General features: G+C 34.3%; 2 protein-coding genes across 3 annotated transcripts; one reads left to right on the top strand and one right to left on the bottom strand.

Annotated features, from left to right (window-relative positions):
• The first annotated feature begins 2392 nt into the window (after window positions 1-2392).
• Window positions 2393-4274, top strand: LOC132172250 (uncharacterized). Its single transcript, XM_059583720.1, has 3 exons — window positions 2393-2760; window positions 2847-3072; window positions 3286-4274. Exons 1-3 carry the CDS (start codon window positions 2455-2457, stop codon window positions 3708-3710), a joined length of 957 nt encoding a protein of 318 aa, XP_059439703.1. The 5' UTR covers window positions 2393-2454; the 3' UTR covers window positions 3711-4274.
• Window positions 4275-6676: 2402 nt separating this feature from the next.
• Window positions 6677-24726, bottom strand: LOC132172783 (transcription factor IIIB 60 kDa subunit). Of its 2 annotated transcripts, none has more exons than XM_059584353.1 (20): window positions 24634-24726; window positions 23058-23144; window positions 22823-22904; window positions 20800-20875; window positions 17887-17972; window positions 17728-17804; window positions 16292-16354; window positions 16085-16197; window positions 15166-15245; window positions 15002-15088; window positions 13540-13620; window positions 11509-11643; window positions 11256-11405; window positions 10869-10953; window positions 10663-10781; window positions 8549-8629; window positions 8302-8430; window positions 7556-7636; window positions 7209-7262; window positions 6677-7042 (listed from the first exon to the last, which is right to left on the bottom strand). In XM_059584353.1, the coding sequence occupies exons 2-20, from the start codon at window positions 23114-23116 to the stop codon at window positions 6785-6787; spliced, it is 1896 nt and encodes a 631-aa protein (XP_059440336.1). In that variant the 5' UTR covers window positions 23117-23144; window positions 24634-24726; the 3' UTR covers window positions 6677-6784. The 2 variants fall into 2 exon arrangements, with proteins under 2 accessions (XP_059440336.1, XP_059440335.1); XM_059584352.1 differs by having other exon boundaries at window positions 23058-23121.
• Window positions 24727-25893: the final 1167 nt, after the last annotated feature.

The raw sequence follows: 25893 nt of genomic DNA, 5'->3' as shown, positions 1-25893 counted from the left end.
TTTTTTTGACTAAATACCCATTAATAAAATCACTAGAACTACCGTCTTGGTTGATTTTGGAAACTCTGGTGTTGAGGGTTCAGAAGTGGGTGGTGTGCATTGGGTTAAAACAAATAATCCTGACATGACAATCCCAATCAATTTTTGAATTAATCATTGTTTAAAATAAAAAATCTAATGGTGGATTAAGAGTGCAAAGCCGGCATTGTGGGAGTGGGATAAAAATATGGTATATAGAAGCTCTAGATGCATGAGTTTAGTGGGGTTCACATTTGAGAAAAATGTTTTTAGTGCGTTTCACTTAGTAGACTTATTTAGTAAACTTTTTGAAAAGTGCTTTGCATTTTCAAAGAAACAAAAACTAAACATGCATATTTTGAGAAAACGCAAATGTGTATAATTGGCTTTTTACTTACAAAAAATTAAAATCAAACTTTAAAAAGGTCACGTCATTTTAGAGGTGACCGTGTGACTACCCCTCTCTAAATCTTTTTATAAATAATAATTCTAAGTTCTAATTTATGCGCCATAAAAAGTAAACACTTGTTTGTATAAAAAGTGTTTTTTTTTTTTTTTTTTTTTGAAAAGTGAATTGCTTGTTAAATAATTTTATTTTTAATTTTATAAAGAAAGAAAACACTTTTTAAAGCCAATGCCATACAAAACCCTACTTTTAATTACCAATTTTCTAGTTAATAGTAATTAATTGCCTCTCACATCTTTCACAACATAAATGATAAATCTAAAACAAGTCAACAATATCTGATCTTGTCTATTTCTGGAGGGGCCATCTGGATTCTGGTCCAATGGTTGAATAGTATTACTCCAAATAATACACTTTTGGATACAAATGCGTACAAGTATTATTTTCAAATAGATCAAAAAAAAAACAAAAGGGATAAAGATTGGATATGCTTGAACTTAAGGGTGACCAGCTACTGTGCTGGATTCTTTATCCTAATAAAACCCTTTTTATCCAAAAATAATCCCCACCACAACACCCAAAAAAAAAAAAAAAACAAAAAAACAAAAAAAGAGCAATACCATATTGATGTAATACAATATCAATTAATCCTTATTTTATTGCCTTGACGTGACAATATTTGTCGGTCATTAAAGTAGCTCTGAACCCAATATACTAGAAGTGAGATAAAAGTAGTTGAATATTTTTTAAAAAAATAAAGAAAAAATACAAAATTAATCTTTATGGTTTACCTGATTTGCAATTAGCTCATTATAATATCAAAATAAATTCAGATCAGCAATTAGCTAATAAATTACACCAATGATGATAGATTGATTTATAAATCTCTTTCCTATATATATATATATATATATATAATATATTGTTAGGTTACAGGGACAAGTCACATTCCTCACTCGAACAGTGTCGAAATTGGCTTATACCAAATAATTGCCATACGAAATGACCAAATTACCCTCAAGTTTGGCTACAAATCTCCAGGCCTCGAAGGAATCTGCTGTTGTGAAAAAGAAACGAAAACCATTGCCTTCACGCCGCGTATTGTACGACATTCTCCCAATCTCACATTTAGCATGAGCTACAATTATATCATTGGCGTTAGGTGAGGGACATGTAGGACCCGCTCAATTCGGATAACCCTTGAGCCACGAACGATCCAGATTGAGCCACGTCCCACTGTTGTGGAACCCTCAATCACATCACCCCCCCCCCACAGTACACCCATCAACAGTGATGGTGGTCCCCACCCTTTAATCATATCAGGATAGGGCAAATCGCTTTTTCCCATTATTTTATTATTAAATAAAAGTTAATAAAATAAATAAATAAATTATTTAAGATAAATTGTAATTCCAAAGACAATTTACCTCTTAAATTATTAATTGCGATAATTTACTCCTCAAACTACCAAAACAATAACAATGTACCCCCAATGCTAATAAAATGACAAAATTATCCTTATAAAATTTTCAACAAGACAAAAATACCTTTAAAATTTTGAAAAAAAAATTAAAATTTAGTATTTTATTTTTATTTTAGTAAGGGTAATTTTGTCATTTTAAAAAAAGTATGGGTATATTGTTATTATTTTGGTAGTTTGAGGAATAAATTGTCGCAATTGATAGTTTGAAGGGTAGATTGTCATTGTGATGGTAGTTTAAGACGGTTAAAAAAGACTTTACCCAATTATTTATGTTTTATTAGAAACCCTCCAAACTCATTTTATCCGGATAGATCGGTGCTTCCAAATTATTGAAGCTGACTGACGTGGATCCTGGCTGTCTGTCCGACCCACGTGCGTTGGTGGCCCATTGGTCTCCCACGGGCCCACGTAGGCCCCACCTTAATCCAAACTTTGTTATATAAAAGAAAACATTAGGCGTCACATGGCCCATGCCACCACCAACTCACATTTTGTGCATTACTTTCTAGTTTACGTGACCATCTATAATTGTGAACCACCACCCACCATGGTTGGTCTGTCCACCGCAAGAAGTACTCCGACGGGTAGCCGCCACCACCGGGAATGGCGATCGTGTGATGATGCTCATGAATGTACAGTTCCTAATCCTATGCAGGTGGCAGCGAGTTTGTCCGATATGGTTTTTGGGTTCTTGGAAGAGGGTGAAGGGCTACCGGAAAGCGTCAACAGTGAGGAAGAAGGGTGTAGGGAAATTGAGGACCTAGATGAAGATGAAGATCAGAAAGGAAAAGATGATAATGGAAATGTGGAGGAGGATAAGAGTTTTTGGGAAAACCAGCACCAACTTTTGCAGGTAATTATTAATTATTCAATTTACCATATATATCAAAGGAATTTGATTAAAACTCACAGATCTAAGTCTATTGGAATTGGTTACAGGCTAGCTTATGCAGGAGTAACTCTCTGGAAACAAGGATTAGGAGTGCCATAAAAGAAGCACTAAAGGAAATACGATCTGCAAATACAGCCTGTGCTTGTGGCAAACCCTTGGCAACCGGTTGCCGGAAATGCCTCATGGGAGAAGTTTCCAGCCGCCTCCGAAATGCTGGTTACAATAGTGCCATTTGCAAGTCAAAGTGGAGAAGCTCCCCAAATATTCCATCTGGTAAATAGAAAAATAGTGTCGACATCGATCGATTACTTGATCCCATCATTTTCTTACCAACTTTCTTTTCTAATATTTAATTAATATATTAAAATTTAAATTGATAAGAAAAAGTAAATTTAATTTTTAAAAATCAGATCAATTATTATTATTATTATTTTAATAATATGTGCATGACATGTGAGGGCTTTTGTTTGTACGTATATGGTGCAGGGGAGCACAGCTTTTTGGACGTAATAGAAAAATGTAGCTCAAAGAAAGGAGAGGTGAGGATAATGGTTGAGTTGAACTTCCGGGCAGAGTTTGAGATGGCAAGAGCAAGCGAAGACTACAACCAGCTAGTCGGGCGACTTCCCGAGGTGTTCGTCGGAAAAGTAGAAAGATTAAGTAGCCTGATCAAGATTCTTTGCTCGGCGGCCAAGAAGTGCATGAAGGAGAAGAAAATGCACATGGGGCCATGGAGGAAGCAGAGGTACATGCAAGCAAAATGGCTTGGTGCATGTGAGAGGACGACGTCCACGTCACTCTTGCCGATGGGTTTTTCCGGCCGGTTGCCAAAGCCCAAGGCTTCCATGCTGACGGTGGATTTGCTAGAGAAGCTGCCTAATGGGCATTGTACAGCAGTCGAAGTTGTGTGATATTGTGAAACATATAGATTTGGTTCTTAATATCGTCAAGTGATGATTTGATCGATCAACAACTTGAAAGTTGCCTATATTTGTATATATATATATATATATAGACAATTAAAGGGATTTTATTTTTTTATGTAGGAAGAAATAACTCATTAATAAGATCTGCGAGGAAAATGGGCAAGGAAACGATCCAAGAAAGTCCTCTTGAAGCGCTCCCCCGAGATCAAAACTTGCATGCAAAAGATCTCTCTATGCGGTCCATCATTTTATCAACAACATCAAGTCTCTTGACGGTTGGGTGGAGGAGGATTAGATTGGTGTGAGAGATTTTCTCTCACAGCCAAAAAATAAAGTTGAAAAATATAGCTATATATGTCTTAAATCTAGTCTGCCTAAGAGGTGCTTTAACCGCACTTGTACATGGGTTAGTGAGAAGTTGAGGTCGTCATAGATAATACTTAATTGTAAGATCTATATTGTATTTATGACGTTGTAGCCTCGTAGCTTTGGAATATGATTTTTCAGAGTGTTATGCTCTGAATCTTATTATCAATAAAATTGCAAAGATTCCCGTTAAAAAAAATAATAATAATAAAAAGTGAGTCTATTACTCATGTAATAAATATATACATCATATGGTAAATGACATTTGAGACAATTTTCATTCTTAAAAAATCATTAAGGTATAAAAGTAAAACTTTCATGCATACATATCATAAGAATCTTTACTCCGGCCATAACACAATTATGCCATGGTGTACGTACGTTTAACATTTTAAAACATTTCATGCACTCCCACAATTGTTTTTTTTATTTTTCTTTGCTTTCTTTATTTTCATTTACATTTCATCAAATATCATAACAAAGCAACACTACAAAATAACTAATTTTTCTTGACTAGCGTTTTCTGACGTGTCATGATGTCTGACACGTCAAAAAACTTTTATGATGTGTGTTGAAGGTTAGAAACGTAGGGGTCAGTAAATTATTTTTTACTGACGTGTCACTGTTTAGGACATCAAAATTTACTGATGTGCTACTATTTGCCACGTCAGTAAAATTTATTGACGTGCCAAACAGTGACATGTCAATAAATTTATTGACATGGCATTCTTTACCACGTCCTAAAAAAATTATTAACGTGGCAATGTCTAACAGGTCAGAATTTATTGACGTGTGGATATTGCCAGCTCACTAATTATTGTCCTGCCAACTTTGCCACGTCAGAAAAATATTTATTGACGTGACATTTTATGCCACGTCAATAATTAGTGACGTAGCATAAATTCGTTTACTGTAGCCACGTCATAAATTGATAGTTTTTTTGTAGTGCAAGTAGAAGCATGCATATAAAATCATTTACATTTAGACGCTTTATTAAACATATAGTATTGGAAGCATATATAAAAGGGGCTTAAATTTTTTTTTTTTTTTTAAAGCTAATAATATTATATTGCATACCTTGAAGATAATTTTAAGAAAACATTGGATTAACATTTTGAAGAAAGTAAAGGTACGATCAAGAATTTCAACACAACCCACTTAATTAGCAACCTAAGTAAAATCTTGCTATGGACTTAGGAAAAATCCAGGTGATAGAATCTGTTCTTCTTGGGGGCAGCAAGAGTTCTTAGTGGAAGAATGAATTTCTTGTTCTATTTTTGTAAGATTTAAAACATATAAATCAAGAAAAACATAAGGGTAATGCATCTCATCAGATTTATTACAACAAAATGTATTCACAATAATGTGAAGGATTAATCGTTGAGAAAGACTTACCAAAATCGTTGACTAGAAACTGTGTCTTCTAGTAATCAATTTTGGGCCTTGATTTGGACCTAATTTTGCATAGAAACAGAGGACCTAATTTTTGAGGGAATGGGATCCTTTGAGATGGGGAATATTTTGTGCCAAAAACTGACATATGCTTTTAGGTATTATTTATGAAGAGAGAGTGAAAGCCCACTCAAACCTGTTCCCACAGCTTCCTATAGTTTTTCCTAAGGGTGTCAAAAATTACCGGGGAATTAGAACTGGAATCGAGACCGGGAAACCAGGGACCCGGTTCCGGTTCCGGTTTGGAAAAACCAAAAACTGGGTACCCAGTTTTTGCCGGGTTACCGGAACTGGGTGCATATATATATAATAATATTTTTTTAATATATATACCGGTTACCGGATGGGTAAAAACCGGTTTCTCAAAACCAAGAACCGAGTACCCCGGTTTTGACCAAAAACTAAGAAACTGGACCGGGTTGACACCCCTAATTTCTCCTGTCCCTTCTTCTTTAGACATGAAATTGTAGGAGATCCAAATCCACTAGTTTTACCAACTTGTTTTTCGTCTCTTGATTAACTAGGCATGCGGTATTAATTGTAAAAGTTTCAGATCACATCTTTGGTGTGTAAAGCAAGAAAAAAACGTACCACTTTTACTAGTACTATCACGCTCCGTTCTGGGTAATAAGAGGAACGTAAACTTAGCCCATCTATTAAACATTAACAATTTGTTTGATAGTTTAAAGGAGACATTAACACAATTAGTAGTTGAGATGAGACATGGACAATAGGTGATAGTTCGAAAGTTGTATATGTACTTTTTCCTTCTTTTTTTTTTTTTTGAAAATAATTCCCAAATAATGGAACGGTTGACTTCCATTATTTATGTTCATTTCGTCTCTCTTAAAATGCCCCCATCCAAACACGCACTAACAACCACTGGACTTGCTGGAATTTGGTAATAGGCCCTATTTGTGCACTCAGAATTCTTTTCTTCTAAGCGCGGTTCACCTGGAGATTTATTTCTACAGGGCCGAGCTTATAAGTGGCCCAATAATTACCGAGAACTATTTTTTTTTAAAAAAAAAAAACACTGAAATATTAATTAAATAAATAAATTTATCATTTTTATCAACTTAAATTTTTTAAATTTTTTTTTAAAAAAAAGTTTATGGTAATTCTCTTCGAAATATCATGAAACTACTGATTTTATGATTTCCTAGGTATGGATTTCAATGAAATCAAATGAGCCAATCATAATTCATAATCTACATCTATGAATACAATTACCTCTCATATCAATATTCATCGTCACCATTATCATAGTCATCATAACCATAACCATCCTCTTCATTTTCGAAGTTCAATACATTGCTATATGTTCCCATGCCATCTTCCTGCTCCATGTCTTCTTCATACCCTTGTTCCAGTTCATCATAATTGTCTGCGCCGTCCCCGTCGTGCTCTTTCTCGCCATCGCTTTGCCCTTTGGCATTGCCATTGCCATTGCCATCGCCATTTGATGTACTGACTTTTTTATCCATATCGGATGGTGGCTGCAATAAATAAGTAAGCAACACAATTAAGTTGAAATATTGTGAGAAATTTATCAATGAAATAGAAAAATTAATGGAATCCAAATCTTGTATGATCCCTGCTCAGATTTCAAAATGGCATTATCTCAATGAGCTTTTAGTATGAAATAAGAGAAAATAAACATACCTTGTCGGCAAAGAGGGTCTCCAATACATCATAGTTGATTTTCGAACTGAGTCTCTGAAAACATAAAAACGTGAGCCGCACAGAGGAAATATCTAATATACAATGCAAACTTGAGAAATAAACAAAAGCCAATGAAATTAAAAGCATAAAATTCAAACAGATGATATGGCCCTCAGTGGAGATAATAGGAAGACGCAAATGACATAGATGAACCAGAAAATATAAAAATCAGGTTAGTTCAGTTCAGTTGACTACCATGTGATAAAAATACAACAGGGCCCATTGCTATTTTTACCATAATTAGTCAACACTCATTTGCTTCAAGCACTGATCTTTCCATGACTTACCTTCTTGATTAGCATTTGATGAGCTGCTTCTGCAGCTGTTTGAGCCGGATTGGTATTCACATCTTGTTTCCGTTTCCGCTCCTAATTTAAAATAAAAATGAAGATAAAATAGTACTCTTAAGAGAGAAAAAAAAAAATTTGTAGAGTGGATTAAAAGGCAAGCAAAATGATAAATCAACACAATCTTAACTTCGATGAAGAATATGTATGAACTGCAAGCAATCAATAGAGTAAATGGACAAACACATTTATTTTCTATTTTAACTGACAAGAAATATTGGAACAAAATCACGTGCAATGTTATACATGAGTCCTTTCCCATATATTTTTGGGTTGGACAAAATAAAAAAAAAATTAAAAATTAAAAAAGAGTTTAGGACTGTGCCAGCCTTGCCAGGACCCCCACTTACAAGATCAACACTAGGAAGTGGCTTATCTAAACTTGACAAAGGGAGCACATACAAGAAGAAAGTCCAATCAAAAGCCAAAACATATCACAATTATGATTTGACCCAAACTATTGTCTTAAAGGAGATGAAACCATTACCACAACTTCAGTCACATAAAGCATGCAATTCATATGTAAAAAACAAACGAAATCAACCAATTTTAGACATGTTTTTACTTGCCTCCCTCTACGATTTAAAAACTAATTTAATCAGCAATCTTCAGCCATATTTGCTCAAAAATAAGGTTGTGACCCTCCTTAATAAAAATCCCTAAGTGTTCACTGGTATGAGTAATACCTTTCTTGACTTCGCGACAGCAGCCGCAGCTGCTGCAGCTAGTTCATGTGCAGCTCGCAATTCATCAGAACAATTCTCATAGAGGGCCTGACTGGCTTCCATCTTAGCAGCAGCTGCTGCTGCTTGTTCCTGGAAACATACAGATTACTGTAAGTCATTTAATCAACTAAGGTTAAATACATTGTCAGATTATGTAATGTTTTGCATTCACCAAAAGATCTGCTCAAATTTGCAAAGAATCTTTAACCTGAAGATACTCTTTGTTCATTTCCTCCCATATAATCTTCTTGTAACGCATCTCCTCCTCATTGTTGAGGTAGCCACTCACCTAGCAAGGTACACATTAACAAACTCCCTACCATAAGTTAAAGATAAAAGAAAGTGAAATATTATTATGCATAATCATACAGAATTTTTTTTGATAAGTAATGAAAAACTTAACAGAGTTTTATAACAATGTCACATCTAACTCATCCAATGAATTTGTTTTTCTAAGAATTTCCTAATCTTAAGAGTTACAAATTATTGATAGTGTTTTTTGATAAGTAATTTCATTATCATTAATTAATTTCATTATCATTAATTAAGTACAAAGAGACACAACCCTAATATACAAGAGTATACAAAAAGAATCCTTAATCAGACAAACAAGAAGAACAAAGATTCAAAAAATATTTGATAATCTAAATCTTATTGTTAAATCTTATACAAAGGCAACCTTATAGTTAAAAATATAAACTTCGATAATTTAAATCTTTATACATACTCAATTTACAGTTACAGAATTAATAGTTTGAGTTTATGGATATTTTAAAATGATAAGAATATCCTTGAACATTGATAAACCTATTTTTAGCACTTCTAATAGTTACTTTTTCATTAAAAAGTAAGTGTAACCTTAATAATTTTACAAAGATAAGAAGTGTGCGAATAGACATTCCTATCTAAGTGATAGGAGATAGAATTTTTATATTTCATAAGAACTGAGATGCTCACGGATATTGTAATTCTCCAGAATTTTACCCCATGAACAAGCAAATTCCACAAATTCCTAAGAATTGACAATCCCCCTCTAATTCTTACATAACAAACACATCATTACTAGATAATTGTCAAGTCCATTCCTATTAGACAAACTCAAAATCCCATAAAAGATAGTAATTGAAGACCTTTTTCTTTCTCCTTATAAGTATTCAAGAATTCATGGAAGGAACAATGGAATAGTAACCTCTAAAATTTACAATCAAAAGTTGAAAAGGACTATAATATCCAAAGCTAAAAGACCATGGAAACTCCCTACAGCTTTAATCTAATCATTTAGTGCTTAAGGAACATAGAACCCAATCAAATTCAAGTCTAGCTTAACGCTATAAAAGTATGTTTGTCTCTCTAAGAGCACCCACATATGACAAAGTGGTATGGTATTCAAAACCTGATAACTTCCATTAAGCTCAAATCTCCCTTACGAACTTTAGAACCTCTATCACTATTCTAGGGATCACCCAATGTTGTAATACTCTTGTCCTATATTGGGAAGAGGAATGTCCACATAGAGTGGGTGGTTTATAAAAAGATACTCATGGGTGCTAAGTCCCAAATTGCTTACTTACTAGATGAAACTAAGCTTTATAAGTGATTCTATAGAAGCTCCAAATTGACTAATCATTTTGGAGTGATAGCACATATATGGCTAGCATTTTTTCCTGGATCGTTATAAATGTTGTCAGAGCCACCTAATAATGCCATGTGACACTGTTAGCACCGCATGACGTAGTCCTAACGTATAAAGGGAGGGAGTTTGTAATACCCTAATCTCATATTAAGAAGAAGAGTGCACATAGAGAGTGGGTGATTTATAGAAAGATAATCATGGGCATTAAGTCCCACATTGCTTACTTACTACGTGAAACTGGGCTTTATAAGTGATTCTAGAGAAGTTCCAAATTGACTAGGTCCTTTTAGCGTTATAGTAGGTAGATGTGGTTAGCGTTTTTTTCTGAGTTGTTACAAATGCACCCCAAACAATGATAAGAGCAATGAAAACAACTCTCTCACCGTATCAATGCAAAATAAGCTTATCTACAATCCACAATCATTTGCACACATGCAATACCAATCTACAAAAAAAAATTGTTCTCATCATATGGTTCTCAACTGTCAAAATTTTACACAAGCCAAATGTCAACTCAAAGCTTCCTCATAATGATACATGGAAATAACTGATAGCACATAAAAGGTAAATATTGATTCCAAACCAGCTCCCCTTTGATAACCTTTTATGTGGTAGGTGCACCACCCAAGAGACCAACATAATCAACAATGTTTTACAAATACATATAGCTAATGCAATAAGCTCCATACCTCAACATCATCAATATCAGAAAGGCCATCTGACTCATCATCAGTGAAGGAACTTGTGTTCTTGGATTTCTGACATGCATCAGAAACATCATCTTTTTCGATTTGATCCGTGCCAGCTGCTGCAATCAAACGCCATTCAATAGAATTTCTCGTTGATGTATTTTATAAAAATACAGGACTAAGACCTTTCTTGTTAACACACTTACAAGTACAGTCATCCTCCCTTTGGTCCAATCGTTCATTCTCGGTTGCCTTTTGGCTACTTTCAGCAAATGACTTAGCTTTCTCAAACTAAAAAGAAGAAAAAAAGTAACAACAATTAATCATGCAAGAAAATTTTAGGCATAAAAGTCGAAAAATTATGAGAATCAGTAATAAATTATAAGAAAGAACATGGGATAAAAATACACCAATACTGCAAATTGTTTATTTTGAGTCTAGGTAAGAAATATATAAATAAAAGTCCTCATGCTTGCTTCTTTTTGATACACAATTGCCTCCTTAACTCAGAACTTGTCAACATAAAAATAAAACGCAAATACAACCAATGAGGAAGTTAACAATGCCAAAATAGGACTAACCATTTCAGTTACCTGTTCAATTTTTTCCGTCTCTTGCTGAGGCATGAAGGGACTTGATTCATCCCCCTTATTAGCAGACGCCATGGCCATTCTCTCCCTTTCAGCACGCTGGAAGGCAGGAGGTTCTGACCCACCATGTAGTCCCCCAGAAAGTTCAATAAACTACAGCCACCAAAGACAAGCATGGGAAAAAATGAAGAAGCAAAGCATAATGAAGAGAATGGACAAATGAAAAAAAAAAAAAAGAGAGAGAGAGAGGAGTTACATCTTCATAACAATCTTTGCAAAGTCCATGGGCAAAATGAGGTTTACTTTTATGTTCACAAAGCACTTCCCCAGACGTTTGGGACCGATCAACTCGTACTCCGCATGCCTTAGCATTCTTATTTAACTCCTCGATCTATTTAAGAGAAAATATAAAAAACAAACTGTCAAACTCGTATCATAGCAGAATAGAGTTCTTGCTTGCATGACATCTTTTTCAAATGATTCGTTAGTTAAACCAAAATTGTTGTTTTATAACATCTTAATCAATTCATTAATCCTCACAAAGAATTACAAATGCGTTAATTAATTCAATGCAGCTAACAAGACACACCAGTCAAATATTTGAGGGAAATGTATTTACTTTGTACCGGCCATGATAAGGAAGTGCATGTTGTGTACACCTTAGCAACTTGTAGAAAAAAATTATTAGCAGTTGAGTACATTGAAATTAACTTTCTTTTTTATTGAGTAATCAAATTAAAGTTAAACGCAAAAGGCGCAACCCAAGTACACAAAAAGTAAACAAGAGATACACCAAGCTAGAAAGAGAAAAAAAAATCATGAAAACTAAGCAAATTTGAATAGTCTAAAGCAACTATCTAGTGGTAAAGAAAATTGAAAAAGAAAGACTTTAGTTATATCTACACCTCCACAATCAAAAAGAGTGAGAAAAGCGCTAGTCACATCTACGTTATATCCCAAAAGGACTAACCAAAATTACAATTAAAACTCCGTAGTTAACTTTATATACCCAAATCTCACAAAGTACACAACCAACCAAAATTACAATTAAAACTCCTTAGTTAACTTTATATACCCAAATCTCACAACCAATGTAGGTCTTCGCACATGCACGCCCTTATAATCCACCTCTTACTATAGCGTTCCGTGACATATGTCATTATTAACCTAGTTCTAGAGAAATCACTAGCTATATTTGGCTATAACCACAAAAGACCAATCATAATTACAATTGAAACTTCTAAAGTGATTCATATACTCCAATCTCACCAAGTACATAGCCTATGTGTGACTTGGCACATGAATACCTTCATAATCCACTCACTCAATGTGAAACTTTATTTTTTCTACTCACTAAATGTGGAACTTAACTACTTGGAACGAAGACCCCACCTTTTTTTTTTTTAAAGAAAAGACGTGAAGAAATATAAAAAAGTGTTCCCATCCTACACAATCTAGGGTCTCGCACAATTAAAATAAAAGAAGAACCCTTCATGACCCACCGAATAGATTTGAGAGATGGTGTGTGCGTGTTTAAAGAGAGTTCTCCCATATTCACTTATCAAAGAGGAATTGTAAAAATTCTCTTATGAGGTGTTTTCAGCTAAAGTGATGCCAAGTTGATGCTGGAAAAACATAACAAAAATACTTTAATAATAGTCTTGTGTGCGAAAGACAGCCTAAAGTGACAAAACAACAATCTTAAGATCGACTTAAAATAACTAATGGGGATTTTATTGATATTCCAAAATATGTGGTGGAAGCAATTTTTTTTTATAAATAATTTCATATCATGAATAAAGTGCAGAGGGGTGAAACCTTAGTACACAGGAAGTATGCAAGGGAACCCAAATAATAGGAAGAAGAAGAACATAAATCCAAAAAATATGCAAGAGTAGAAACATTCAACCTATGATGTGCTAACATCCATATATGTAACGTGTTAAAGAGTTTTGTTAGACATCCACTTTGGACATCTACAACAATCACAAGCTCAACACATTAGACAAACACAGCATTAACAGCAACATTTATAAGGCTTGGGCAAGGCAACAATGCAACTCGCAATTACGTTGCACCCAATTGTAAGACATGCTGAAAACTACACTTCCCAGCCTAATACACACTAACTTGAGGGTCCAACTGATTAAATTTTCATTGGACCTTGCGTGTCATGATATATTATAGCATGTTTCAAAAGTGACAACTGCACAAAGTAACAGATCACATTTTTATAATGAGATTAATGAAGTGTGCATGCACAAGTCCTAATAGAAGTGGAACTCACCGTTAAGCTCGCTGAGTCAGTATTCTCAAATTCAATCAATCGTTTCGATAGCGTTACTTCACAAATATGTACAATTTTTACCTAGTAAAAACAGCATGTGTCAGATGTATTATGAGAAGTGTTTAATGCATCAGGCAAATTTTGAGACAGATTAAAAGTGATAAGCAAGGCCATATCTAGTAAAGAAAGGTGGAAAAGACTGGAGTAATGAAGTAATTCATCAAAATCAACTTTTATTCGATGATAACAAATAATACATTGCATATAATTTCCAGACAAGCAAGATGAGAAAAAGAGTTATGCTAAAAATTACACAATAATCAATAAAATTTGGTAAACATAATGCTTCTATAAAGATACAAAGTACATGTAAGACATTGAACAATAAATGGTAAGGTAATGTGCCTCAATAACAAATTTGCAGTACAACAATAGTGGTAGGATTCAGCAATGATTCTTTGACAAAGACACAAGTTACATGTAGCAAGACAAAAGTTGGGGTTGGGCATGGCTATTCCCAAATTCTAGACGCAAGGACGGTTAAGCGCTTGTATCTTAAATGAGGGTAGAATGACATACATGACAAGTTTTTTCAGCAATTTGTATATCTTTGCATGCAGAAGACTTACAGATGGTAGTCATGAAAATAACAACCATGTGTAACTTTGTAGACAAGAATGTATAGTGCTTCCCTTAGTATTCACACCTATAAGGTAAATGAGAGTAAATTATTTTTACAAGTGTCTAAAAGAAGTTTGGACAACAGTGTGGACAATGGTGCACATCCTTGGGCATATGGCATGCAGTTTCTTATTAGGACAAGTGTCGAGCAAATCAAATGGGAGTAGGCATAATGAACAAGATGCTCAATATAGAAATCCAGAAGCTTGAATTTGAAAAATGCAGAGGGCAGTTAGTAGTCCTCAAAGTGAAGCAATTTGGAAGATAATTCCACTCTACACAGTGTGGTGTATTTGGAAAGAAATAAATGACCGAAGCATTGAAGATAGTGAGAGGATCGTTGCAGAGTTAAAAGCCTTCTTCAATTCCCTTTTCCATTGGATGGCTTCCTATAATTGTTTTCATATTTCTGGTTCTCATGACTTTTTTTAACTTTTTTCTTTTTATGGTTAGGTGTTTCTCTTGTATTCTTCATGTGTACTTTGGTGCACCCTTTGGATTTTAATGAATTTCGATTAATTATCAATAAAAAAAGAATTGTAGAATATGAATTTATGGTCTAAATTGGAACTTCATTTTTTCTACTCAACAATGCTTTGGTTGAAAAAATAAGAATAAAACTCGAATAACAAATAATGAATTAATGAGTAAATTAAAATTAAATGATTTTCAACATTAATGAGCTTTTTATGTAGGCAAAACTAGAAAATTATTGAAGGAAATTTTACCCATAATATACAGAAGCAAAATGCAAATATTCTAGGAGGTAAGCTGGACTTACAATGTCAGACTTCGAAAATCTGTACCCATGTGAAAGGGCAGAGATATATAATGCTGCACCACACAACCCACTAGGTTTTCTACCCGTCTGTGTGTAATATAGGATACATTAATTTTCGTAGAGATTAAATATGGAAAAGAAATTCAGCTTCATGTATAGGGTACCTGAATCCAGTCTCTTTTCATGCTGGCTATAATACGTAACGCAGTTTCGCAGACCCTCATGTTTCTTTCCTTCAATAATTCTACAAGGAGAATAAGAATTGCTTGTTCAAAATAGTTGCCCAATGCATTTTGTATATATTTGAAACAAACATCATGGTCATGCCGTTTTCAACGAATCTGCTAATTCTGATCCCTAATAAATCCCTAACGAACTAGAATTTATTTTATTATAGAACTTAACACCATTCTTGAAAAAGTTAGTGTGCAATACCATTTTTCATTACTCCTCTAACTCAATGTCCTTTTTTTTAACATTTTCCAACATTTGTTCAAGTCTTATCATGTCTATCTCCCTTGTAAACAAAAGTAATGTCTTCTACCAACTTCCAAAATGTTCGGATGTATCGGTGTAAGAACATTTTATTTTTTCTTTGCTTTCAAGTTCAGAGTAGACATCTTATACTAATATGGGGTCGTATAGTCTTTCACTGCTTCTACATTACTCAGTACATTTTAATTTACAGAATTGTAAAATTTAAGACTTGAGTCTGTACTACGATAAAAACAAAAAATTGGATCAACCCAAAAGGTGAAAGAGGCTTCCTTCAGGAAGGAGATTGTCAAGCATAAAATAATGAAATGCAGGATAGTACCTACCAATTATATTATATATACCAGTTTTTACTGGACAGAAAACCTATAGTTCCCATTTCACCAAACATAGTTCTCTATAATCATGCTTAGTTTTTTTTTTTTTTTTTTAGAAGAAAGAAAAAAGAAAAAAAAAATTGAAAACTTAAAATTGATCAAGGCAATAAACACAAGCAAAATTCTAACTCAGAGAAGACGGTCCCAAAAAAAAGCCAGCAATACGAATTTCTTGGAATGTGATGACAAGCAAGTTATAGTAGGTTCTTACTTTCTGCAAATCGAGGTATATAAAGGGAAGGATCAACAGGCTTTACAATAGTAGGATGTTGTCCAAGGCTTAGAAGTTGACAAAGCTGCAAAAACACAGCGCCTAGCACATAACTGCAGAATTTTAAAAGAGTTGATGAAACTAGTATATTAATACACAATGCACATAAAAAGTCAAAATTTGATATTGAAATAGGTTCTCTCTTACACATTTATCCCCAAAAGCTCTGAAAAGTCAATAAGGAGAAATGGCTTTGGGTCCTTAGCTACACTGCAAAGCATAACAACTTCGCTTTAGTTGCTTTAATGAAATGCCAAACAACTAACACATGATACAAAATTATTAACATGCCAACAGAGGCCAGACAAAAATAAAAGAAATTGAAGCATAAAATAATTGGCAGGTGAAGTTAAAAGCAACCATATGATTTATTAGTATTCCCAAATAGTTTCCCCAAACTCCCTTTTGGTTCTAGGGTCTATAGATAGGATTTTTGTGGGTTCATGGGTTTTACCTTCGTATACTTTCTGTGTACTTAGAGGCGCATTGCGATTTTTTTATATATATACAACATTACTTATTAAAAAAAAAAAAAGTATTCCCAAATAGACTTGGCCTTGAAGCAAGCCCCCAAAGGAAGACCAAGATACTTCAAGGACAAAGAGGAAGTCCCACAGCCTAGGATGCCAGCCAGCTCATCCGCATTATCCATATTTCCCACAGGAACCAAGACTGACTTGGCCATGATGTACACCCCCAGTGAACCTTTTCTGTTTTTTTAATATATTTATAACTTATCTAAGAATAAATACGCAAGAGCATGTTTGAGAAGCCACAAATTCATTTCATCTGCAAATACACTCAGCATGGCATTACTTAATTACACTTGGAGAAGAAGAAAAACAGTGAGCAAAAAGCTACAAAAATATCTTCAGTACACATTGTGAACACTCTCTGACTTGGTTCCTGCTATACTGGCCAGCAAAGTTAAAGATTACTGGCCCAAATAATTTCCCATATATCCACTCAAACAAAATCCCAATAAATTATAAGAAAGACGCACATGCAAGCATCCATACATGCACACCCACTACATGACGATAATGCTACCTGACTTCATACAACTAGAGAATGAAACTTGCTGCATTTATGTTTACCTCAATGTTTTCTGACAAAAGCTCAACTAATTCAAGAAGAAAGGGTGCAAATATTTCAACCACTTTTGTCACTAAATCTAGCAGTAACAACAGTTATTTTGGCCAGATGAGTCAGATTATAAAAGGCATACCACAGAGGATCAACCTTACCATTGGCCAGATACCAGGTAGCACACTCAACCTGGGACCACTGCTCATGAAACAGAGGCCCCTCGCCCTCCCCTCCCCTGCCCTTAGGGCCACTCATCCGAGAAAAAAAAAAAAATACTTACCATTGAACAGATAAGTATTAACCTACACTCAGCAATTCATTCTTTCCATTTCAATTTCTTAGACATCAATTAAATGTTTCAAGCTAACTGAAAAAAAATAATAATAATAAAAATAAAAAATAAATAAAAAATAAAAATCAATAACAAAATCAATTTGTCTCTCTACTATGACTGTAAATTCACAATTTAAGGAATCCTGCAAAAATTTGCTTACCGACATGCAATATAAAGGCATGCAGCTGCAACTTGCTCTGTTCTACGCCCCCTAGTAAAGCTCCGTTCAAGTGCAATCTGAAAAATTATACCCAAATCATATGTTTGAAAAATAATATTCAACTAGTGAGGACACTATAGCAACTGACAAAATACATACCCGATAAAATGCACAGGCTGGATTAATTATGGAGTCACCACCACTTATATTAAAAGCTGTAACCATACGTTCTATTTCATCTCTCCCTGCGACAGAAAATAACAATTTCTGATTATAAATGACATTACCAGAACTCTCTTAAGCCATAAACTATAGGCTATGTACACTAAATAAACTATCAAAACTCTCTATGTGTGCATAACACATGCCTCATCAGATTACACAAACTTCTACAAAGCACCATTGAATTGCTTGAGACTCAGACCAACCGTTTTCCACCACCCAACTCCATGTAGGATGAAACTCCATTATCATATCCACATAACTTTTATGACTACTAAATTCATTAAAGGAGGGCACGAGACACAAAGCAAGAGACAAAATGTGTAGGCATTAGGAGTTCCTGTGCTCTTGGATGGTTGCAGATCTCTTCTGGAGAAATGAAGAGAGATCACCACATGTTGAAAAAAGGAGGACGCCTAGTCTATCCCCTAATGGTTTTAATAAACATTCTAAGATAAGCTTGGGGACTTTAGATTTAAGAATCGTCTAAGCAACTCAATTAAATAAACTATCAAAACTAGTACCCACAGATTTATAGCAAGCCGTAACAACCAATGTGCAATACAGTCACCCGCTTTTTAAATTGACACAACATTTTATACATGCTATTTATGGACCACACACTCTAACTTTCACTATTATATTCCTTATAGATTTTTGATTAGTTATTCCTTACAGATTAAAATGCATTCATTTGTTCGGAAATGTACAGGGAATTCCTGCTTTTCCTAAAAAGACAAATAAGGTCATCATATCTTCATTGGAACAATAAGTCCTATTTCTTAAACACTCGTCTCCAAACAAGTTTAATCTCTCTCCAAAAATTGAGGAGTAACAGTTTTACCTCAGATATACAATATCTAAATACATTAACTAAACCATTAATGATTGAAATATCATGAATTAATGATACACCATAAATATGTTTTAATAAGTCAATGTTTTTGTTTATGATAAGAGATACATCATAAAAATGTATCAAAGTAAAACAAAGCTTTTCTTGCTCCCTTTTCCCCTTCTAGTTAGGTGATCCTGTTGTATACTCCCAGTGTACTTCGGGGCGCCTTTACACTTTTTAATAATATAGTTTATTACTTATCAAAAAAAAAAAAAAAAACATGTCTTCAAACAAGTTTAACAGCTCTCGAACAATTGAGGAATAACAGTTTTTTCTGTAAGTAGGAATAACAGTTTTCGCTTATCTATACAATATCTAAATTCACTAATTAAACCACTAACGGAAATTGAAATATTAAAAATTAATGATACATCATAAAAATGCAACAATGCAACTGCTCTGAACAAATAAAACAATGTTTACTTATATTTCAAATTTTCTAAATAGAATAAATATTTTAATATGCTTGTACTTCATTTAACTTTGAAAACTTTTAAGATTTATAAATTGAACTAGTGATTTCCACCATTACTGAGAATAACTTCAGATTACACTTTGTGTTTCATTGTTCTTAATTGACCCAAACTTGAACTACTTTCCTTTTTCCACCAACTCCTTTTATTTTTAAAGAACAATGATTTTGTGAAAAACAATGTAGAATTTACTTGTCGTTCTTTTTTCTCATTCATTTTATTGTGATCACATTAACTTTGAAAGTTGCAAGATCGAGAAAATTATTTAAAGAAAAAAACAGTCATCTAAATTGTTTTTGCACAATATAAACAATAAGGCAAACTGCATTTTCTTCACCTTCCAACTATGGTGGTAATCCCTATTTGGTCCCTAAACTTTAAATTGAGCAATGTTAAGCAGCTATCTAACCTGTGTTTGATTCAATTAGAAGACCTTACATGAAGCTTTCCCTTGCAAGCCACCTAAGACCATTTAACTGGCCAGGATGCGTGATCGGTCTCAGAAATTGAGTAGAGGTAAAGAGTTTGAGAACTCTACAAATTAAGGAGTTGGCTTGCAGGTTAATTAGTTTGGCTCTGATTAAGGGCCATTTCCTTCAGAAGAGTTTGGCTCTCATAGGGCTGTATGCTAGTAATTTCATGGAAAGCTTGAACCCTATTCACAGAAAGAATTTCAAGGATTTAAGGGCTAGTATGAGAGAAAGAGAGAGCAAGAGGAACCATTTAAGCACATAACCCAATTTCTCACACTTTCACAGGAGCTCTTTTTTTTTCTTTTTTTCTTTTTTTTTTCTGTTTTACAAATTCAGCCTCAGAAAACTCCAATGTTGGGCACATTTTCTCAATGAATCTTCTGAACAATTTCAACTAAAAATCTTCAATTTTGCGCCCAGAATTTTTCCTTTTTTCTCAATATTTCAGTTCCAGATTTAGCCATTTAGGTTTGCATTTTTAGTGATGGTAGTGGTGGTGGTAGTACATTTTCCAAAGGCTCAAGGACTCTCTCTCTGTAAGGCTAGAAATACTCATAGGTGGCCACTTAAATAGTATTAGGAGTCTCCTGCATGGAACTTTCATCAATTTGTGCCAATGTAATCTCAGGGTAGGCCTTGATTGCAACTTTAAGCAAAATACAAACTTAAAATTGCTCAAGTTCAAAGTTCAAGTGGCATTTTTGAAAGTTGGACACTGAAAATTGTAATTGTTGTACTAAACAATATTTTAAAACCAGAAGTTCAAAGGCAATCAACAAACGGCATTTCTTTTCAGAAAGTATATTTGTGCTAGGGTCACACATGGCTTAGTGGACTAAGTTCAGTTGCCCCAAACTTCGAGTTGTACCTATAAAAGTGTACAAATTCCTCTAGAAGTTTACATACCTGGCAAGTTTATTTAGCAACAATGTGGACATTCTTATTGAAATTTTAAACTCATAAAATGACATCTAAAAGCAAATATTTACAGAGCACAATCACAAACCTTTATCTAGAGTCCTTCTAAATGATTCTGGGTAGCAACTTAGGATGGATTTTACAAGGGTACCAGCCACCTGACTCTGCAGATTAAAGACTTCCACTTAAAATTTCAACATATATAGTATGAAGCAAAATCAAAGCACAGCATACATTTCAATTCATCATAAGCATTTGAAAAATAATGTATCAATATCAGAGTGATACACTCTTACATGCATTTATCTAAATTTCATTACAAAATATAGTTTACTCATGTTAAAATATTTAAATAATTGTATTAAAAGGAAAAGATTTTTTTTTTTTGATAAGTAATGTCAATGTATTAAAAAGCGCAAGGGTCGCAACCCATGTACACAGGAATTGTATTAAAAGGAAAAGATATCAACATTGAAGCAAAAACCCTTTACTTTGACAGCAATTGTTGTCTTTTAATAGTAGTACAATTTATAAAACTACTAGAAATAAATAAAGCAAAAAAAAAAAAAAAAGAAGAAGAAGCAAAGTCTAGGCACAATGTCCATTTCAATCCAGCAAAAGCATTGGGAAAACAATGCAGCACTATTAAAATCCAAAACACACATTGGTCTAATCATGTCTAATATTTAAAATGATATATTAAATGGAGAAGATAATACAATTGACATAATAGCCTTTTATTTTGAAAGGAATTGCTTTATATTTTTATGGTATTATAATTTACACACATTTTCACAGTACTCTACCAACATAAGAAATGTATAGATCATCCAAAGGTGGGTTAGATATAACAATCGAAACTGAAAAGATATATTGACAACTTGCGTAAAAGAGGTATCATTGTGGTGGGATGGTGTTGCATGTGTAAGCGAAGTGGTGAGTCTATCAACCATCTTCTCCTTCATTGTGAAGTGGCACGAGCGTTATGGTGTGTAGTACTTACTCTTTTTGATGTCACATGGGTTATGTCTGGAGGGGTGGCAGATTTGTTAATGTGTTGGCGTGGTCGGCGTGGTAATATTTCAACTAAGGAGGTGTGGCGAATAGCACCATTATATCTTATGTGGATTATTTGGCAAGAGAGGAATGCGAGATGTTTTGAAGACCAAGAGAGGTCAATGGAAGATCTCAAAAAGTTGCTTATTCAAACATTGTTCCATTGGACCAATGCTTGTAATGTGCCCAAGATTTCCACCATGACTCAATTTTTATCTTTATGTTCCTCTTTTTGCCATTAGTGGGGCCTTTCTTTGTATACTTCATGTGCACTAGGGTTGCGCCCTCTGGGCTTTTCAATGAATCACTTATTTATCAAAAAAAAAAAAGTTAAATGCAAATCCATGTAGCATTGAAGAGAACATTCAACTGTTTTTTAACAAACCCAGTCCAAATTTCCCCAATTTATGCTCCAATGAGGTGGTACAGGAATTTACCACATATTCATGTTGATTATGATTTATGAAGGGCTCAATGCAACAAAACATGCATAACCAACCAGGAAAAATTACAAGCATTTCAAACATTTAAAAGAAAAAACACTACATTAGTGAATCTGGTACAGAAGAGCCATATTCAGGGGCTGCCTTGCAGAAGGAAGGCAAACACACAGATCCATTTTTTTATGTTGGTCCAAAATTAAAACCTAAATAACATTAAGAAATCTGAATACATGTTGGCAAGGAAACTCCTATCATGCATCTAAGAAGAAAGAACTCTCCTATTATATCCCATAACCATCCTCCACATCATTACCAAATCTTAAAACAATTCCATATATGGCTCGTGTTTGTTAAAGCACAAGCAACTCTATTAGTTGGTCCAAAATATGCAAAGTGATGTTTCCAAATGTTATTGGGTCCTCTTTTATTTGCTACTTCGACATGTCTTGCCCTCTACCAGCATCAGTTTCATATTAAAAGCATCAATAATTCCCAAAATAAGCTTTGGGAATCAATCATCTTCAAATATCTGGTCGCACAATCAACGAAAAAGTCTGTCTCATTGACTAATCAAATTTGCATCACGACACTAACAAAGAAACAGTGTCGTACCTCTCCTCCGGCGCCCTTAACAAATGTAGGTTCTTCAGTGTACAAATCTTGATAAACAACTTTTCCACATACCTCACAACATCTGCGGAAAAAATAAAAAATAAATAAATAAACAGAAAAAGCAATCACATTGAATTTGACCTCAATGTCAGCTAATACTTTATGATTTTGTACATCTTTGAAAAGAACATCAAAAAAGGAATGAGAATAAGGAGAATAGTGCAACATTACTTACCGACTGCCATCATCGTAAACTACTGTAGGCTTACACCTAGCACAAATCGGAAGAGCCATAGTTCCTGCAATACCAAGTGCAGCCAATCTGATTGAAATCAGAATGCTAAACAGCAAAAACTCAAACTCAATTTACATATTAGAATTTCAAAATTAGGGCATTGATTTTCTCCGTCACAACCTACAGCTTGAAGAGGGACAAAGCGAGAGCAGCATCTTCAATTATATGTGGTTTAACGTGATCAGGAATTTTTTACAACTCCAAATAGGTCGTATAGATGTTTATTTAACTTGGTCAGGACTTTTTCACAACTCCAAATATTATTTGGTATAGAAGGTGTCATGGGTGTTGTAGGGCGGCTGTCTATTAATGCAACTATCTCTCTTTCAGAAGTAGCTTGAGAAGCTGAGAGAACATACTTCATCAATCGCCCATACCCTGCTAAGCCTAGTACGAGCATCCAATAGGACTTTAGCAAACTTTCTACTTCTAAATGATTTATAGCAATCAATCAGCATATGTAACGATGTAAAGAAACTAAATGAAGAAAGATACTCTCCGTAGCTATTGTTGAAATTATGACCAGTTAAACAAGACAACAAACATGCTGATTGAAAAGTGCATGAAAAACAGAGCAACAGAATCATTATCAACCTTTGCAAAACAAATATGACGCATTCCAAGCATTACAATTAGAAGTAACTACTCTTAGCAGACCATGAAATTTGGATTACTTGTACAAGAATTTAAGTTCATCAAACAACTTATGAAGTTATACCAAAAAAAAAAAAAAATGATCTTACTATCTAACTTTGAATAAGTCCACTTAATTGATACATTAAATTGATGTGCCATTAGATGATCCCTCTGTGTCTTATGTGGTGTATTTGGAATGAAAGAAATGCTAGATGTTTTGAAAATTCCACTAGGACCATAAAGGAATTGACTCATTTCTTCTTTTGTACTCTTTACTCTTGGACGGCCGATTGGCTAGCTCCTTTAGTGATTAGTTTCTCTGATTTTCTTTTTCATTTCTCTCCCTCCTAGGCGCTCTCTGTTTATACTTTCCGTGTATATGGGTTGCGCCCCTTTGCGCTCTTTTATATCATCATTACTTATCAAAAAAAAATTAATTGATTTCCATTAAAAGGTTTGAGTCTGCTTATAAACATAAATCCGTATGAGAAGAGAGCTATTAGATTGAAGAGTTCGCAGATATAAATTGATTTGGGGAACTCTGTCCGTCTGAAATCCATACACCACACAGACCAAATAAGAAGAGGACTTTCTATTGTGAATAACTCCAAATAAAATTGAAATTCAATTTACAAAAGAAATGCAGACATTTTTTTCATGTCCTCAAAATGCTCATCCAAATGTATGCATGTCATGATACATGAATCAGCCTCTTCAAAAATACCCATAAAGCTTCACGGAGAGAGTCACGATTACAATGGGCAGAAAATTATCAGAAACTTTGGAACAAATTATGAGAAATTGAGGGGGAGACAGTGAAAGAGGATCAGTGGTGTCGTGTGTTTTTCAATAGAAAAAGACGATGGAGAGAGAGAGATACCTGGGTTGACGACAGAGACTTTCTCAGTAGTGGTTTTTCTCAGCCGTTCCGTTCAGCGTCGACGGGTCTGTGGGGGATTTTGCGGGAAGTTTATCGATGGGTTTATTCCCACGTGCAAGGTTTTTCAGAGGTAACAGTCAAGGGTCTAGATGAGAAGAAAAAAAATCGAGGGTCACGATTTAACCAAAAGTTTTAGTAACAAAACGTTGTCGTTTTTCTCGCCGTGATCTAACGCCGTTTCATGAGATGGGATGGGACATGGGAGAACGTCAATTTTCAAACAGAATGGTCAAACTCTAGATTTTCCTTCCAATCCTAGAAACCATTTTGTATTATTTGTTTCTCTGTCGATCTCTTCTTCTACCCAGACGAAAACTGGGGCTTTGAGACGAGAGTGGAATTCTTGGTGTGAAATTTTGCAGGAATGTTGTTGGTCTAATCGATGGTAGTTGCTTTTCTTTGGGGCTTTCTTGTATTCTTTTGTTGAGGTTGTTTCGTTTCTCAGAGGTTTGAGATTGTAGACAAGGGTGAAGATGTTTTGAATAACTTTGATTTGTTTCCTCTGGCTTTTGTTTGTGAGAATTTTGGATTTCTAGAGTTTCTTCGCTGCGCTGGTATGGAGGAAGAGACGAGAGAGAGAGAGAGGCGAACAAAATTATGGAATTAAAAATAATATTTAAAAAAAATAATAGAGGGTAAAATAGATAATTTATTGAATATTAGCTTGACTCGCAATAGGATAAGGTTAACTCAAATATAATCTATTTAATTAAACGAGTAAAATAAATATTTCAAACACAACACGTCAATTTAGTATACTAAATAATTGGGCACGACCCATCTGACCCATTTAGTTAATGTCTCGAATCATCTAATCCGTTTTGGCATTATGTAGATGACAGTAACATGGACAAAGCGGATAATTTTGACACATACAAACAAAAGTTCACACAAATTTTGTTGCTGCTGCTTCAAACCTTCAAGTCCATCGCATCTAATGCACCCATATTACTCCATTGGGTATTTTGTGAAAAAGGTCAAATCAAAGTTGTTTGGGATTTTCCTTGTCGACTGTTTCTCTTCCACTTTTAAATGTCAAAAAAAGAAAGAAAAAAAAAGACAGTGAAAGAGATCACATGAACATAAGAGACTAAGCTAGCCTTTGTTTTTCTCTGTTGCATAACACATGCAGCTACCGATTTCAACAGACAAGAAAAAAAAGACAACATAACCCACCAACAAAGCAAGAAGTAATGGTTC

This window comes from Corylus avellana, chromosome ca2, assembly GCF_901000735.1.
Source record: "Corylus avellana chromosome ca2, CavTom2PMs-1.0".
Lineage (NCBI taxonomy): Eukaryota > Viridiplantae > Streptophyta > Magnoliopsida > Fagales > Betulaceae > Corylus > Corylus avellana.
This window is presented reverse-complemented; position numbering and strand designations above follow the sequence as displayed.